Below are 18,031 nucleotides of genomic sequence, written 5' to 3' on the forward strand. Positions count from 1 at the left end.
AAAAACGGAGGGTGCTAGAATTATTTCATTTTCAATTAATGTTAGTATCAGCAAAGCTAATAGAGACAGGAAGAAAGCCAGTCAAAACACTTGATCATGTGACTGGCACCTGTGCCAGATTCCTGAAGGCAGAAGAGTGGACTGTACCATTTCAAGGCACGGGGTTGGGGAAGATGACACTTCTGAATCTTCCCAATGGAAAAAAGTAAAATTCATCACAAATAAAAGATATAAGAAGGTAGAAGAGGGAATTTTCATACTCTCTCACTATGTGCAGGTTTTCTGCTTCTAGGCCACGAGTGGCTAACCTACAGACTTAGTGAGGGGGCTGCATCCATACTTCATGGGCTCCCCACACATTTTCTATTTTAAAAAAGGTTAATTAATTTAGTTTTAAAGACTTTCCCCATAGGTATGTAGGGGGAGGCAGGGCACATTGATACACCAACAATATTTCAATATCAAGAAACGTTATTCGTGTTGTGACATCACTAAAACATGTCTATACAACTGTGATTATGACAGTTGCGACTGCGCTGCCTGCCAGTTTGCCATTGGTGTTTGACGAGAGTAGGTGTGTTTTTAGCGCGGCCAACTAAAAAATTACGTGAAATGTAAAAGTGTTCCAATGCTGTTTTTCATCATTTAGTTAAGATTTAAAAATACCTAAGGTAAATAATCAGTAATCAGGATTACACGTGATTTTTAAATAAGTTTAGTGGTTTTCTGAAAATGTCCGTTGGGGCACTTTGATACACTAAGACGTGGGGCACATTGATACGTATAAAAGTGCCCCGCTAGTGTACAACAGTGTCCCAATATACAAGTTTACATGAAACCTCTAAACTGATTTCCTACTCATGAAATTTGAAAAGAAAAAAACTGTTGTTTACTATGTGGCCAAAGTCATTTTTAAATATAATATGATTGATTATCAAATGTCATATCTTAGGAAATATCCAGGATCTTGTATGTTTGTCTCCCCCATTGTAGAAGATAAGGCAAGCATTGAGTTCAAGGATGCTGTTTTGCAGTTGCCAAAACCAAATTTCTCAAAGGGCACAACTCGAACATCATCTCTTTATACTTTTTCTTTTGACTTCAGTGGATATAGAATGTTCACATTAGGTAGTCAAAAAATAGTAATTTAAACAAAATGCTTATAAAAAATAAGATATTTCCTTAACGTTTAGAATGTTCACATTAGGTAGTCAATTCTATTAATGTGCAATAGAAGCTAAACGTTAAGGAAATATCTTATTTTTTATAAGCATTTTGTTTAAATTACTATTTTTTGACTACCTAATGTGAGTTCTTATACTTTTTAAAGTTTTTCCAAAGTTGTTTTTTTTAATGGATCGGTGTTTGAGGAAAGATTAATATAAGTTTTGAAGGAAACCTGCCATAAAGTCTATGATATGTGTGAAACACTGTTAGTTTTGATACGTAATTTAGATTTTTAAGTAACAAGTTGTAGGGCTGATTATGATCTCTCTGTTAGGATATTTCCGTTCCACCTTAAAAGGGAGCAGGATGTTTGTGTCACAGTCTGCGTATTTCCTGTTCACAGGATGTTTATGTTTTCTATTGCTTTCATTTCTCCCTCTCTGTGCCTGAACACGCAAGCAGGCAGTCATGTTTTTCTTTGTTCTGACCAACGCTGAATAAACTTAGAAAATGCTCTCCTGCTGTGCATCTTTCGCTGTGTGAATTCTGCTGATAGAGCGTGCATCAGCCCCAGGAATGTGGCAATCTATTTTCTGGAGCTCGTGTCGCTAATTGCTGATATTGCGTGTCTACAGAAGATCGATGGACGTCCGGAGACGACGTGGAGTCATGATGGACTTTATCTCCCTGGCAGTATCCCAACAACAGGTTTCGGGCCCAGATTCACGGCACTTACAGGAGAGTAAGACTGCGACAGACTGCTGAGGTATGTGTGGGAAAAGCGAAAGCAAAGGCTTTTCTGTTTGCCGCGGCAAGAGTCTCTGATGTCCGGCTGGCCTAATTGGCCTGGGAGCCGAGCCAAGCAGGATTCGTGATTTATGGGTGCCAAGATAAGGAGTCTCTGAAGTGAAAAAGACTCACGGCTCAAGCAAAGAGCTGGAATGGAGTTTTTCCAAGCCTCTGAAGCTGCTGAGTGCCCAAAGTTAAATCGGCACAATTATGAGACCTGGGCAAAATGGTGTGAGTGTTTGCTGCGTCAGTTTGGAGTGTGGCATACTGTGAGTGAAGCCCCTCCAGTTCCTCTGACAGAGAGATGGAAGGCCCGAGATTCGAGGGCCATGGACGTAATAGTCTTATCTGTCTCTCTGGAGGAAATTAAAACGCTAGCTGGCAACACAACTGCATGTCAGATGTGGAATGCTTTGAAAGTAGCTCATCTGCCAGTCATCCCAGCCCAGAGTTTGACTGCATCGGAGGTCCTGGCTGTTTCCCAGAATGTGAGTGAATGCAGGGATGCCGAGGGCACCGGTTGCAAGCTGCAGGGGGAGCTGACTGTGATGTCATCCCAGGCAGCATTCCAGCCTCCAGGGGGAGCCAAGGAGTCAGCAGCTGAGAGCTCTGTTTCCCATGGGAGCCAAGGTCAACTTTGCAGAGGCCGGAAGGCCAGAAGTAAACAGAGACGGATGCCTGCAGATGGCCCGAAGCAGAAGGGGGGTGAAAGGCCCACGCCAGTGGAAAACAAGGCTTTGTTTGCTGGCACAGCTTCACCAAAGGCTAAAGGCAAGGTTGATGGCCAGGAGCAGGGGGGCAAGCAGCAAAAGCCCACGCCGGTGGAAAACAAGGTTTTGCTTGCCAGAAATGCTGCTCCAAAAGCCAAGGCCAGGTTTATCGTCGACTCTGGTGCGAGCCGCCATTTGTCAAAAGATAAGCACCTGTATATCTCCTTCACACCTCAAGACGGAGAGATCCACCTGGCTGATGGAAGAACGTTGCAAATTGCAGGAGTAGGGACTGTGAAACTTGCAAGTCTGCACACTACCATCAGAGATGTACTTTTTGTTCCAGGTGCTGCGGACAATTTGCTTAGTGTCCCACAGCTGACTAGGCGTGGCTTTGAGATTTCCTTCAAGAGGAGCGTCTGTGTCATCAGGAAAGGCAAAGAGGACATTTTGCATGCAAAGTTTATGGATGGCTTATTCTGTATAACTTATGATGACAATGCTATTATGTCTAATGTTGATTCTTGTTGTGTTGCACAAACTAACAAGGTTCTTCATGCAGGATGTATTCATGATCAACATCGAAGATTTTGTCACATGTCTTGGCAGGCGCTGGCCAAGATGCCTGGGTTGGTTGAGGGTTTGAACATCAAACCCTGTAAATTTTACATGAAGTGTGTATCTTGTGCAGAGAACAAGGTGAAGGTTGCTCCAAAAGGCAAGGAGTCTAGCAGACAGGCTTCCAAACCCTACCAGCTAGTTCACGCAGACCTGGTTGGTCCACTTGCACCCTCTTTGGGCGGAGCAAGGTACTTCATGGTTCTAATTGATTCTTTTTCTAGGTACATTCATGTGTTTATGCTTGAGCAGAAATTGCAAGCGTTTCCTAGGTTCAAGGCATTCTGTGCTTGGTTGGAGAATGTTTACAGTAAACGTATCGGCTGTTTGTTTACTGATCGGGGCGGGGAGTTCACTTCTCAGCAGTTTGAAGCTTTCCTGACTGAGAAGGGAATCCAGCATGATTTGTCAACGCCTAGATCGCCATGGATGAATGGACTTGCAGAGCGAGCAAATCAGACTTTGCTTCAAGGCCTGAAAACCTTGTTGCATGATGCCAACCTCCCTGAGAAGTTTTGGGGGGAAGCTCTGTCGACGTTTGTTTATTCCTATAATCGCAGACTGTCATCACCTATTGGTTGTACTCCCTACGAGAAGATGTTTGGTAAGAAACCGAACGTCAAGCACATGAGAATCTTTGGTTCTGACATGTGGGTACACACCCCACAGAGCAACAAGCTTGGGAAGCGTGGGGCACATGGTTTGTTCATGGGGTACGAAAAAGGTGCATACAGGGTATGGATGACTGACTCTAAGTCCATTGAATTCACAAAGAGTGTTGAGTACAATCCTAAGTGGGGGGGAAATGTGGGAATTTTCCAGAGTTACCCAGAGGAGGATGAAGGTGATGTGAAAAAAGCAGATGATGTTGAGGAAGAAGAGGAAGTTGAGGATGATGATGATCAGAGTTCGGATTCCAGTTCAGTGGGCGGCGCTGCTGCTGGTGTCAGCGACAGTGATGACACAGCAGACTACAAGAGCGCAAAGGCCTCAGTCAGACCATCTGATGCGTCTGACAATGAACTGGAAGAACCACTGTTCACCATTGGTCACTTTTCTCCTAAGAAGGAGGAGATGAGTCCAGAAGACTTGCGTCTGGTTCGCAGGTCTGAAAGGGTGACCAAAGGCAGACCTCCAAAGAGATTTGCTGATGAGTTTGCTAAGACAGCAACTGCTGTTCTTAGTAGCTCAGAGAAGGTGTGGGAACCTTCAAGCTTCAAAGAGGTACAAGAGTTAACCTCTAAAGATGCTGAGCCTTGGCTTAATGCCATGAAGGCTGAAGTTGATTCCTTGAACAGGAACCAACTTGGGAGCTGGTACCGGTAGTCCCAGGAATGAGACTGGTTGGCAGCAAATGGGTCTTCAAGGCCAAGACAGACCAGAATGGCAAGGTTGTCAGACACAAAGCCACATTGGTTGCGAGAGGTTTTTCACAGGTACCAGGACAGGATTACCACGAGACTTACTCGCCCACCGTCAAATATGAGAGCATTCGGCTGATGCTCAAAATCGCTGCAGAGGAGAAACTGCATGGTTCCCATCATGACATTAATACAGCTTTTTTGTACGGGATTTTGGGGGAGGAGCTGTACATGCTTCCACCTGATGGAATGCAGATACAGAAGGGAATGGTCTGTAAACTGCGGAAATCCTTATATGGTCTCAAGCAGAGTGCCAGGTGTTGGAACACAAAACTCACTGAGACGCTGCTTTCTCTAGGTTTTCACCAGGGCAAAGCTGATCCATGTGTGTTTGTCAAGGAGGAGGGGCAAAACAAACTGTATTGTTTATGTTTTGTTGATGATCTTCTGATGTTTTGGAAGAATCAGGCTTTCTACCAAAGCACCCTAGCTCAGCTGAAGGAGCACTTTGACATGAAGGATCTTGGTGAGGTATCCAACTATCTTTCTCTGCAGGTGAAGAGGGACCAAGCAGGTAATTTTCTGGTACACCAAACACAGAAAATTGCTGATGTATTAACCAGGTTGAATTTGGTTGATGCAAACCCAGCAGACACACCGATGGTGACAGGTTACCAGGTAGATAGTACTGCTGAAGCGTTTTCTGACACTACGCTGTACAGATGCATTCTAGGCAAGTTGAATTTCATTGCTAGATGTTCAAGACCTGACATAGCTGTAAGCACTAACCTGCTTAGCAGACATGCTAATAATCCTACTGTTCAGGATTGGAAAGCTCTGAAGCGCATAGCCCGCTATTTGAAAGGGACTATGCACTACAGGCTGAGGTTCACCAGTCAGAAGACTGGAGGTCTTGAAATCTTTGCAGATGCTAGTTTTGGAAGTGACACCACGGATGGTACAAGCACTTCTGGAGTATGCTACATGTACAACCACTGTCTGTTTGACTGGCTGTGCAAGAAGCAGACAACAGTAAGCCTACGTTCCTGTGAAGCAGAACTCAATGCTCTGTCATTTTCACTCATGGATTGTGAATGGTTGATGCAACTGTTTAAGGACATCAGAGTTTCTGTGAAATGTACTATACAAGTGTATCAAGACAATAGATCCTGTTTGGCTTTGCTGAACTCAGAGAGTTGCAAGCAAAGAACCAAGTACTTGCAGATTAAGCTACATCGTGCAAGAGAGTGTATTCGGAAAGGACTCATTCAGGTGTCCTACATGCCAGGAAATTAAATTCCTGCTGATCTGTTGTCTAAGGTTGTTAACAGAGAACAACTTAAGGTTTATGTACAGAGGTTACAATTGGGTTGAACCACAGGTACTACAGGTTACACGGAAAGGGGGAGGATGTTAGGATATTTCCGTTCTACCTTAAAAGGGAGCAGGATGTTTGTGTCACAGTCTGCGTATTTCCTGTTCACAGGATGTTTATGTTTTCTATTGCTTTCGTTTCTCCCTCTCTGTGCCTGAACACGCAAGCAGGCAGTCATGTTTTTCTTTGTTCTGACCAACACTGAATAAACTTAGAAAATGCTCTCCTGCTGTGCATCTTTCGCTGTGTGAATTCTGCTGATAGAGCGTGCATCAGCCCCAGGAATGTGGCAATCTATTTTCTGGAGCTCGTGTCGCTAATTGCTGATATTGCGTGTCTACGGGAGATCGATGGACGTCCGGAGACGACGTGGAGTCATGATGGACTTTATCTCCCTGGCAGTATCCCAACACTCTCACAATAAAAATTGTTTTCTTCATTAAATTTTTGTAAATAATTACCATTCTCATACAATTTACGCTTTGTATGAAAGTGCCCCGTAGTTGGGGCACAATGATACAAAACTCATTTTTTACTCAAGTCATTGGATTCTCATTATCTTCTAACCTTAATGGTTCTTTTGATTGCTATTATAATATTGATTAGTTATGCCATGCATAAAGCAATTTTTTATCATTTGACTCATTTTGGTACATAAAATATGAGATTGAATTTTTCTGCATCAATCTGCCCCCCTTTCCCCTACCCAAGTGTAAAGGCAAAAGGTTTTTCTGTACCCCGCCTCAAATCTGTCCATTTCAATTTTATTTTTTTACTTAATTTAAAATGCATTTTGCTTTACTTCCCTGCTGGTTTTTTTTTTTTTTGCCCCCTCCTATTTGTCTTTTGCCATCCCTTACTCTAGCCAAAGGGGCATGGGGGGCTGTTTTTAAGCATCTCCCCCCCCATCATACTCTGAAGTGACCCCCTTTCTCCTCCCAGAGCCCCAAACTTATTTCTGCCTTCCCCACCAAGAAAAGTGTTTGCTGTTTGGTCCAAAAGGAAGACTGTTGGGGGGGGAGGGGAGCTTGAAGGGAAACTGCCCCACTGAGCCCCCTCCCCTCCCCTCTGCCCCCCCTCACCTGTCCTCAGCAGAGTCTCCTTCCCGTACTCCAGGTATCTCTGCAGCCACTCAATGCAAATCTCCTCCAGGTAGTGCTTCTTGTACTGGTTCAGGGCCAAGTCAGGATCCCACTTCCTCTTGGTCACTTGGGCCCCTGCATCAGCTGCCGTCCAGGTGAGGGTCTCCTTGTCGAAGGCGAGGAAGTCTCTCCCATCATAGCTGTCCTGGAAATACCCTCCTTTGCGCCCGTCTGAACTCAGCTCACAGCCATACATGTACTGAAGGGTGTGGATCCCTGGAAGGAGCAAAAGAGGCCCAGGAGGTCAAGGGGGGTCAGAGCAGCCCCTCCCCCATCAGCAAAGGAGCCCAGGAAAAAGCATTTATTTCCCTCAGACTCAGGGAAGAGGCAGCAGTCAGAGGGGAGAAGAATCAGCCAGCATTGTCTCTTTCTGAAGGCTCATCCACGTAACACGTTCACTGAGGGAAACACTACAAGCCCCCCTTTAATTGCCCTACTCTCTCTCATCGCCTCACACTTTCTCCCCCCAATTCCTAGTGGATTCTCATTGGGGGCCCTTTCAAGAGAGGTCTCCTCTTCCCCTCCATCTCTCTCCCCCCAGCTTCTCAATATAAAGGACCTTTTCCCTAAAAGGAGGAAAGTAATGGAAGGGCCTTCGGAAAAAGAAGTTTCCTCATAGCTTGGGAGGGAAAGGGAAGCCGCAAGGGGGGGGGGGTTTGCCCCACTTCAAAATGGCCCCCCTTCTCAGCAGAAGCCAGGCTGCCCTTGTCAAAGATGGCGGGTCCCTGCATCCTCCTCCCCACCCCAGGGGGCTACCACCAAATCTTCAAAACAACAATATTAAAACAAGTTATCCCCCATTACCCACCTTATACGGAAGGGGGGGCATGCCTTCCTCCACCCTTCCACCAGTCACCAGAGGGTCCGAGGCGATGACCTCAAGGGCACCCAGCCCCACGTGGACCCCTCAGCCCCCACACTGTTACACAAGCACCACACTCTACCCCAAGCCCCATAAATAAAGTGTCTTTTCCCTTTCCTACACTGATCCGCTATTACGGGCGAAATAAACCCAAATTCTTATGCCTTTCCCCGCTCTATCTTTACTGTGGGTTGACCGTACGAAGCTGTATTCCCCATTCCTTTCAATGGCTGCGTTCTACCCAATCAGAACCATGCATTCGCTTTGCAGAGCTAGCTCAGCGAGCTCCTGCACGCCTCATTTAACCTCTTGACAAGCTGCTGACGGCTCCCCGCTGGGAGAACAATGGAACCGAAACTTGTGAACTCATAAAAGTGTCAACTCTTGCTACAATGTATCTATTTTGTTTCCGACTTCAATTATCGATATAAAATGGACTAAAAAGGACTAAAATCTTTAGAAATTCGTATAAAATCAACCATAACTCCGATTTCTTTGCTCTTGGTGCCGATCGGCTCAGTCTCTTCAGGACTCCATGACACCTCCCCTGCCTCCATGATCCCTCAAGCGAGGTGTCACGTACTCAGGAAGACCCTAATCCGGTCAAATCGCTCTGCCAAGCCTTTCCTCCGGGCAATGCCAGGTGGCAGACCATGCATACATGGACCATTGTCTTCTCATCACCGGTGCTCAGGAAGTGCTTATCTGTGCATATCTCCAGCTCTGCATATTCCCCCTCCCTCTTCTAAATGCTAATCCGCTGTAACCCAACCTCTCTTTAATGTATTCATGATGTAATCCGTGTAACCCAACCTCTCTTTAATGTATTCATGATGTAACTATGATGTATTTTGCACTGTATTCTGGGACATGGAGGGAAGTTTTAAAAGTTCATGCCACCCCTTTCCCGCTGTTCAATCTTGCCTTGAACCTGTTGCGCAATAAACTTGGATCTTCTGCAGCTTGCTCCTGTCTCCGGCTGAGCTCATTTTCCTCCGCAGGGACCCGCGGACTTAGTCCGACGAGCTGGGTGGCTGAGCAGCCTCGCACCCAGATTTTACCATAACACACCCAAATTTCATTTTAGTTCTGTTGCCTTCTGAATGAATCGTTTTGTAGTCCCATAATCCTTACATGGAACAGATCATTTTGATTCTCCCACTACATATTACATATATTTCTTTTTGCATATTTACTTGAAGCTAAGTCACACTGAGTGGGGTTGGACTTACTTGAAGCTAAGTCACACTGAGTGGGGTTGGACTTACTTCCAAGTAAACATGCAGAGGATCGGGCAGTTACAATCGTGAAATAAAATAAAGTTAAAAATGTTTGTGATCCTGGCACCACACACACCGGACACCTAAAACCACCTGGGAAGAATGTGACTAGCCCATTTCTGAACTCTCTTGTTGAGGGACTCTTTCCTGGCAGTCAGTTCCATGGGGTAAGGCAGGTTTTTAAGAGCAACTGCCAGATGTGGGGCCCTGTTCTCTATCAGCCTCCCCCCAGCAGGTGGAGTGAGCAGTCCAGACAACCTGATGGATTCTGAAAGGCTCCAAGGAGAAAGGGGGGCTGACAGCCAGCATCCCTGTGGGGACCCCCATCTCCCTATGGAATATGGATTAGGGACACCATTCCTGTCGTCTCCAGCACTGCAGACCCCGGCTGCCCCCCACCCCCAGTTCACCAGGGCAGTGGGGAGGACGAGGAGGCAGAGGGAAGAAGTTTCATGGGGGGGGACTCATAGCTGTGCTTATTCTGGGGTCATGATTGTATAGGCTGAGTGTAAACTCTCTGGATTATCCTGCAGTTAACGTCTTCAGATCAACTAATTCGCTTATTTCGCTCTTGTAGGTAGCATTTTAAAAATTTAATGTGGTTTTCTCACCAGTGTTGTATCACAATCACCATCTTTCCCCCCATCATGCTATTTATCATTATTATTATTTTTGCATTTTCTAAATGAAAGGCTGTGATATACAGTGGTACATCCAGTTTATTGCTGTGGAAAGAGGTGCCATGGATAAATTTTGACCTCTGTTACTTCAGTCACAACTGGTTTGAATGGAAATATAGATTATTCTGCTCTCATTCAGACCACATAACTGGAGGATGTTCTTATATATGCTAATGCTCATGACTTTTAAATCTGCTCTTCAATTCCAGGATCTGAAGCACTGATCTGGTGTTTTCACTTGGCAGGTGGCATCACACGCACACGCTGAGACCCCAGACCCCTGGCAGGGCCCACGGGTGCTGAGGACCCCAGCCCTGTCTCCTCTATGCCAGCCAGCAGGGTCAGCAGACAGCCATTTTGATTTTCCATAACAAAACCATGGAGGGAAGCTACGTCAGGCACCCCAAGACAGGATGGGAAATGGCAATGGTTGCTCCTGGCCATGTACAGAGTTCTGCTGCTCTTTGTGTAGCCTGAGGGAGCTCAGCAATGGAGGAGAGGCTGTCCCAGAGGACACCAGGTTGCTCTCTCTTTAATTCTGGCTTCCTCTTTCACCTCATGGGCCTTTGGCTTACAGCTGAATTGAGTTGGAGAATATAAAGCCTTGGATGAGAGCAGCCTCTCTCAAAGGAAATCCTGCTTTTCTGGGCTGGATTCAGCTAACACAGTTAGTCTAGCGGGAGCCAGAAGGAACAAGTCCCACTCACACAACTGGGGCTTTCTCCCTATCTCCTTCCCGTGTGCTCCCCACAAATCAGCTTGAGGGGGGGTCAGGAGAAGCCCCAGAAAGGTGTGCGGGGGGGGGGGGAGAAGGGAGATTGCTCCCTCCGGCAAGTAGAATGATTGTAACAGAGCTACTACTTTGGAGTCCTCCCTCTAGAACTACTCAACATGAAGAAGTCTTTTTTCCAAGACCATGTCCCAAGGTGATATAGTTCTTTTTATGCACTCAAACAATGGTTTGTGGTTGGCCTACGAAAATAACAAACCAAACCACAAACCCCACCAGCTGGTCTGGATATGGAGCTTTTGCTTGGAGGGAAGTTGCTTTGTCTCATTGCTTCTTCAGCATAAATTGCTTTCTCCCTCATTTTATAATGAAGCTCACTCCCCTCCCGTTTCCTCAAGATGTTAAGTGGGATCAATCACGATACACCTATACCTTCAAGATTGTCTTTAAATAGAATCAGATAACATTTCCAGGGCTGTCCGTGGCACCTTTGAAGTGGCCACCTCATTTGTTTGGGATTTTCTGAGCTAGGCAATTGCAAGAAATGATCAGGAAACGAGAGGCACCCCTTGGTGACATTTATGTGGCATTTTCCATGGATAGGTGCAGGGGCTCAGGAGGGACCCAATCCCCATTTTTAAAAGTGGAGAAGCAGAATTCCCAGGATCCCAAGAGGAAGCCTGCAAGGCAAGGCCAGGCCTGATCCCACTGCAAGAAAAGCAGACCTGCCCATTGCAGCGCTGGCTTGGTCTCAGCTGACCCCCTGGGTTTCTTCCTTGCAAGCCGGACAAGGCCAACGAAGGCCCCAGAGGGCTCTGGACACACTCAGGCTGACCCCTTTGGCAAGGCTCCTTCCACCTCCATTATTCTGTCTCACAGGTGGGGAATCTCTTTGGCATCAGGGCCAGATCCTGATCAGGATTGTCCCCAGGGGCCAAAAGGGGCAGGAGGCTGAAGCTGGCATCATAGCATAGCCCACCCGTCAATCTCACCCACCTTTCTACCCCTCCACTGCAGTTATTGTTTGAAGTGCTGGGAAACCTGTGGTGCTGTTAGGGGCAGGGGTAAAGTCCTGAAGCAGGGAGCCTGCTTAGGAAGTGAGTGTAGAAGCCTGGAAGGTAAAAGTGCAAAATCATAGAGAGACCTCCCTCCAGACCCAGCAGAGGCTCCCACTTCTGAAGGTCTGCTCCTAGATTGCAATTGGAGGGGGGAGTCACTCAACTTTGGGGCTAAACACAAATGCCTCCCCCCAGCCTTCCAGAATGCTGGCTCCTTTCACACAACTAACATCTTAAAAGAATTTTGACATTTCAGAAGAAAGTTTTAAAAACAAAAATGCGTGCCAAGAGGCTTTGGCCAGAGGTCTACCAGCTTTTACTAAGTTTAAACGATTCCTGTTGTAAGAGTTCCAAGGCTGGATGAGGAAGGGGGAGGAGGGGGGCAGAAATTGTCATAGCTAGACAAAGAGGGTGAAAGACCTTTCGAGAGGGTCCTGCTACTCTTCCCTAAATGTAGACCGTTAAGAGAATAAAGTAAGTACAGATGTTGGAGGTGTGGGGGCCTTGGGGGCTCTGGTCCACCCCCCACTTCATGTATTTGCCACTTTCACCCCCAAAACCCAGTCCATTCATGTTCCTTAAAAAGGCTTCTCTTTCAACACTGTGCCAGGGAGAGGGAGGGGCTTGGCAAAATGGGGGGAGGGGGGAAATGGGGGGGGATATAATTGCTGAAATAATTTGTTATGTGAAAATAATCAGTATTTATTATTATTTTTTTAAAAAGGAGTACAGTAGTACCTCAGGTTACATACGCTTCAGGTTACATGTTACAGACTCTGCCAACCCAGAAATAGTGCTTCAGGTTAAGAACTTTGCTTCAGGATGAGAACAGAAATTGTGCTCCAGTGGTGTGGCGGAAGCGGGAGGCCCCATTAGCTAAAGTGCTGCTTCAGGTTAAGAACAGTTTCAGGTTAAGAACAGACCACCGGAACGAATTAAGTACTTAACCCGAGGTACCACTGTATCTTAAAGCATTAATCATAAACGTATTTCTTAGGACGTAAGCTGTTCCAGGAACCTTAGGAGTTGTCTATTGTTTTAAATTGTATTTCCGATAATTTTAATATTTCTAGCAAATCTGCTTAGAAATTTTAATGCACTGAGGTGGTATATTATTAAACAAAATAAAATTTTATTAGACAAAATAAAAATAAATACAATGAAAAAATGTTCTGCCAAATGTTGTTCAACTGCTTGTTCCAATATGAGACTCTCTAAAAATGATAAGGAGCAGGAGGATAACATGTTTGTGTAATTGATTTAGAGAAGAAAACAGGGAAGGATTTATCCAGCTAATCATTGTCATGTATTGTTACAGCACTAAATAAAAACACTTCTCTGAAAAGAACTTTTCTATTGATGGGAAGAGAAAACTTTAGATAAGAATTGGGTCTTCAAAATGTTGAGTGTCTGATGTAGAGCTAAATTAAGAATTATCCTCAGAGCACATGCAATGCCAACTCCCCCAAGACTGCATTTCAGCGAGCAGAGAAAACAGGACTCTTGAAGCACCCTCTCTGGGCGTTACACGTGTGTAGGGGGCAAGTGCTGGGAAAGGTGTTGCTGTTAGGGGCAGGGGTAAAGTCCTGAAGCAGGGAGCCTGCTTCGGAAGTGAGGAAGTGGAGAAGCCTGGAAGGTAAAGGTGCAAAATCATAGAGAGACCTCCGTCCAGACCCAGCAGAGGCTCCGACTTCTGAAGTTCTGCTCCAAAATTGCAATTGGAGGGGGGAGTCACTCAACTTTGGGGCTAAACACAAATGCCTCCCCCCACCCTTCCAGCATGCTGGCTCCTTTCACACAACTAACATCTTAAAAGAATTTTGACATTTCAGAAGAAAGTTTTAAAAACAAAAATGTGTGCCAAGAGGCTTTGGCCAGAGGTCTACCAGCTTTTACTAAGTGTAAACGATTCCTGCTGTAAGAGTTCCAAGGCTGGATGAGGAAGGGGGAGGAGTGTGGCAGAAATCGCCGTAACTGGACAAAGCGGGTGAAAGACCTTTCGAGAGGGTCCTGCTATTCTTCCCTAAGTGTAGACCGTTAAGAGAATAAGGTAGGTACAGATGTATAATGAATGCTGGAGGTGTGGGGGCCTTGGGGGCTCTGGTCTACCCCACTTCATGTATTTGCCACTCTGACCCCCAAAACCCAGTCCATTTGTGTTCCTTAAAAAGGCTTCTCTTTCAACACTGTGCCTGGGAGAGGGAGGGGCTTGGTGATGGTCAGAAGGGTCAGCCAATCAGCACCTCTGTCTGGGCAGCTGGCTTCTCCTTAAGCAGGACCAGAACTCAAGGCTTGCTTGTCTCAGCCTCAGGATCCCCACCCTTCTCTTCCCTTCCCAGAGGAAAACGAACTAGGCAGATTTCCACCTCACAAGGCCTAAGCCAAGCCTAGCATGGAAGGAAGCGCAGGCAATGGAGACATTTCCTGGGTAGGATGTGCAGGTCCAGAGTGTGTCCTACTGGGGGGGTGTCTCTGCCCTCCAAGTCTCGTTCTGTGTCCCCCCCCACCATCCCAGCCCCCATTAAGACCTTCATTAAGGGAAGGGGAGATGCCTCTGCCCTGGTGGAGACCCCCACCCTCCATTTCCTTTCCTCCCAGCAGCCCCCTCCCCGCAATTCTGGCCCTTGGAGGAAACATTATTGGGGGGGGGGGAGGTGTGACTCTGTTCCTCTCCTGCCTTCCACTCACCTCCGCTCTGGTTGTAGCGATTCTGCAGAGTCTGCAGATCCATCCTGAACACCAGCTCAGTGTCCAGGAGGTTCTGAGTGTTCCTGTTCCAGTACTGAGGATCCTCCTTTTCCACCTTCCTTATCCAGGGGACGCGAGGCAGCAGCTCCTTGGTGTCACTGTCGTACTGGTCAATTTGCTGGTCATCCACGTACCCCACAGCGATGAACTGGGGCAGCCCCTGGCCAGGCTCAGACACGGCTGTGGCAAAGTAGCGCAGGGAGTGAGAAGTGGAGCCTGGAAAGGAAGAGAAAAGGGGGCAGAGAGTTAGGGGTCCTGCAGATGAAGGCAGCAGCCTAATCCTGCTGTATTACAGGCAGCAGCCCTAAATTAGGAGATCCAAAGTTCAGCAGGGTTTGGGGGAGTTTGTAGACCTGCCCTTAAACACAGAGAAGGCAGAGCAGAGGGAGCCTAAGAATCAGAGAGTTGAAAAGGGGAGAGGATATAAATACAAGTAACAACAATGATAGCCCATGGAGCAGAGGGCGAGAAAAAGCTCTGCCGGGCAGCACTAAATCTCTGCATGTCTCTGCTAAGGCTCTGTGTGAGGGAGAGAGAGGCCAGCCCCTCCCCTTTTGCCAAGTGGGGAATTGCCCCCCACTTGCAAGCGCCAGGCTGATGAGAGCTCCCACAACATGGTCTGAAGGCTCAGGATGCAGGCACCGAACGGAAGCTAAGCAGGCTCAGGTCTGGGAAGTGGATGGAGGGGAGACCAGACGAAGCAAAATCCATATACTGGGAGAACAGCAAGCTGCCTCCTCCTGGGTCAGAACACTGGTCCAGGTAGCTCAGAGTTGTCTGGCCTGACTGGGATGGCTCATATCTGCAGAAACGGGCCTAGTGAAGCCACTCCCTTAGAGCCGCCCCACCACCTGACCTTCTGGAGCCATGCACTGAACAGGTCTGACCTGGGTCTTGCTTCCTGGGCTCTGGGAGGCTTTGGAAAGATCTCCTGGGAACTCAGGAGAGCCCCACAAGATCCTGAGAGAACCTGCCAGAGTCTCTTATGCAAAACAGAGAGCTTCAAAGCTCTTTTGGTACTGGGAAAACCTTGCACAAAAAGAGCTCTCTGCCTTCTGCATATATAATTGGTGTGATTCCAGCATACAGTTGAAATCCTTCAAGTTAAATGCATTCCAATTGCTGGTTTCCTGCACTTTCCACCAGTTTTCCAGGGAAATGTAAAGTTAATTGGCCTGTAATTTCCAAGATCCTCCCTGGATCCCCTTTTGAGAATCGGTGTTTAAATGGTTCAATGCTGCAATCTTTCAATGGTCTGAGCTGCCACCCACAGAGCGGGTTCCCCACTTGAGAAAGAAGGCCCCACAGGGATAGCAGGGGCAGGAGGGCAAATGCAACTTTGGGGTCAGGTCTCAACATGTGGCCCCACATCCCCTTTCCCCACACTTGCCCCTTCACGAGATCGAACACAGGAAGGGGGACAGAGCTCTGGCCACCAGGGGGCCTAATGAGTCTCCACAGCAGATCCCCATCAGAAGCAATTAACTTTTGTTGACGTCCATCAGCATATTTTGCTGTTTCTGCTCACTCACCACACTCCTTAACCCTCTTCCCAAGTCACAGTGAATGTGTACTAAGGGGGCTTTGTGCCTCCTTTGCACATTAGGAAAGAACCAAGGCTCCATGGTCCTCGTAATCTTCTCTAGGGCCACAGGGTACAGGATGAGTCCCACAGAGATGGCCCCCCAAGACTGCTGCAGCCCCTTAATTCCCTCCCTGGGCTCCTTTGGGAGGAAGGAGGGGATATAAACTCAATTTTATAAACTCTGTCAGTACCAAGAAAGGCCTCACACATTGGGGCGTAAAGATGAGGCCTTCCTTCCAACACCTGTCCCATTCTCTGCCTAGAGATTAACTGAGACCCACAGAAACAGCTCACAAAGACTTGGGGAGGGAGGGAGCTGATCATAGGCTTTCAGCATCATACCCAGGGCTTCTGCCCCACCAGATCACCCCCCTCTGAGGGAAAAGCTGAGTCGAGTTCAGCGAGAGATGGGGCATTTCCCTGGCGGAAGGTAAAGGGGCACAGTGCTAAAAGGGGAAGAGCAGGCTATTCCTGTTTTGCCTCAGGTAGCAGAAATGGGACATATAATTATTATTATTTATTGAATTTATATACCGCCCTATCTTCTTCTTCTAAAGCTCACCAAAATGGATGCCGATTAAGACATTAAAGAAAATACCGCCCTATACCCGGAGGTCTCAGGGCGGCTCACAGAACAAAATCAAAATATAAAACCACAAAATATTCAATAATAAAATAGCCAACACCCCCCATACTTTTAATAGGATGTCAATCAAATCAACCAAAGGCCTGGTTAAAAGGGATTGTTTTTGCCTGATTTAGTCAAAAGGTGTATAATGAAGGTGCCAGGCGAACTTCCCAGGGGAGAGCCTTCCAGACGGGGAGCCACTGCAGAGAAGGCCCTGTTCTCGCATTGCTGCCACTCTCCACCCTCCGGACCTCTAGAGAAGAAGGCACAGGAAGGAGGGCCTCAGAAGATGATCTCAGGGTCCGGGTAGGTTCATATAGAAAGAGGTGGTCCTTGAGGACCCATCATACCCTGTGAAAATTGTGTTGAATGCACTTTGGACAACTTCACCCTCAAGGAGGAAGAAGAAGAAGAGTTTGGATTTGATATCCCGCTTTATCACTACCTGAAGGAGTCTCAAAGCGGCTAACATTCTCCTTTCCCTTCCTCCCCCACAACAAACACTCTGTGAGGTGAGTGGGGCTGAGAGACTTCAGAGAAGTGTGACTAGCCCAAGGTCACCCAGCAGCTGCATGTGGAGGAGCGGAGATGCGAACCCGGTTCCCCAGATTACGAGTCTACCGCTCTTAACCACTACACCACAGGAAGAAGCCCGCTTGAGTTTGGCTAGTGACTCATCTCAAAACAACCAGGAAACTAAAATAAAAATCATAGACAGGACTCTGAGGGTCCAACCCCCCTGCGATGCTGGACTCTCGACTGCAGCATCCATGGCAGAAGGAAGCGTAAACCTGCAAGATGAGTTTGCTTGAATCACATACGCCGTGATGGTGTGTCGACTCTGCTACCTCCCTCCGGCTCGGTTTCCTTTCAGGCAAGATCAAATGGGACCCACTTCTAAGACCCTCCCCTCCTAGGGCAGGGGCTTCCCCCACTTCAAACCACAAGAGCTCAAAGCAAGGCTGCCTCTGGTTGTGGCATCTGGCTAAACAACACAGGCAGTTCTGCTCAGTGGTCGGGAGACAAAGAGCCACAAAATGAGTCACACTTGAGTCCCCAAAATGAGGAGGAATCTGAAGGAACCAGGGGTCTCCACCACCCTTTGCCCAGCCCTGTAGCACAGTGAGGGGGCAGCCCCCCATATGGGGAGGGTTTAAGAGAGAAGTAACAGGTCTTACTCTTTAGTTCTTAAAGCTTTTAAGTTACATTGAGAATTTTTATGCAACAAGCAACTTTTAAACTAAAGATAGTATTATATTCACACCATTTTCCATTAGAGAACCACAAAAGCTATTTAT

General features: G+C 47.1%; 2 protein-coding genes and 1 long non-coding RNA gene across 6 annotated transcripts in view; 1 reads left to right on the forward strand and 2 right to left on the reverse strand.

Annotated features, from left to right (window-relative positions):
• LOC310757345 overlaps positions 1–18,031 on the forward strand; it is a 97,113-nt gene that overhangs the window by 7,567 nt on the left and 71,515 nt on the right. The window lies entirely within an intron of this gene.
• Positions 1–18,031, reverse strand: part of LOC310756964 (major histocompatibility complex class I-related gene protein-like) — a 31,291-nt gene that overhangs the window by 6,935 nt on the left and 6,325 nt on the right. For all 3 annotated transcript variants that reach the window (XM_083601970.1, XM_083601969.1, XM_083601968.1), the window contains exons 3-4: positions 14,461–14,736; positions 7,103–7,378 (exon numbers count right to left, since the gene is read on the reverse strand). In XM_083601970.1, coding sequence (XP_083458096.1) covers positions 7,103–7,378; positions 14,461–14,736 — 552 coding nt within the window. The remainder of the gene's footprint in view (positions 1–7,102; positions 7,379–14,460; positions 14,737–18,031) is intronic.
• Positions 1–18,031, reverse strand: part of LOC310756986 (class I histocompatibility antigen, F10 alpha chain-like) — a 151,731-nt gene that overhangs the window by 1,842 nt on the left and 131,858 nt on the right. The gene's annotated exons all lie outside the window — the stretch shown is intronic.

The sequence above is a fragment of the Podarcis filfolensis genome, assembly GCF_964270895.1.
Source record: "Podarcis filfolensis genome assembly, chromosome: 2".
NCBI classification, from domain to species: Eukaryota; Metazoa; Chordata; class Lepidosauria; order Squamata; family Lacertidae; genus Podarcis; species Podarcis filfolensis.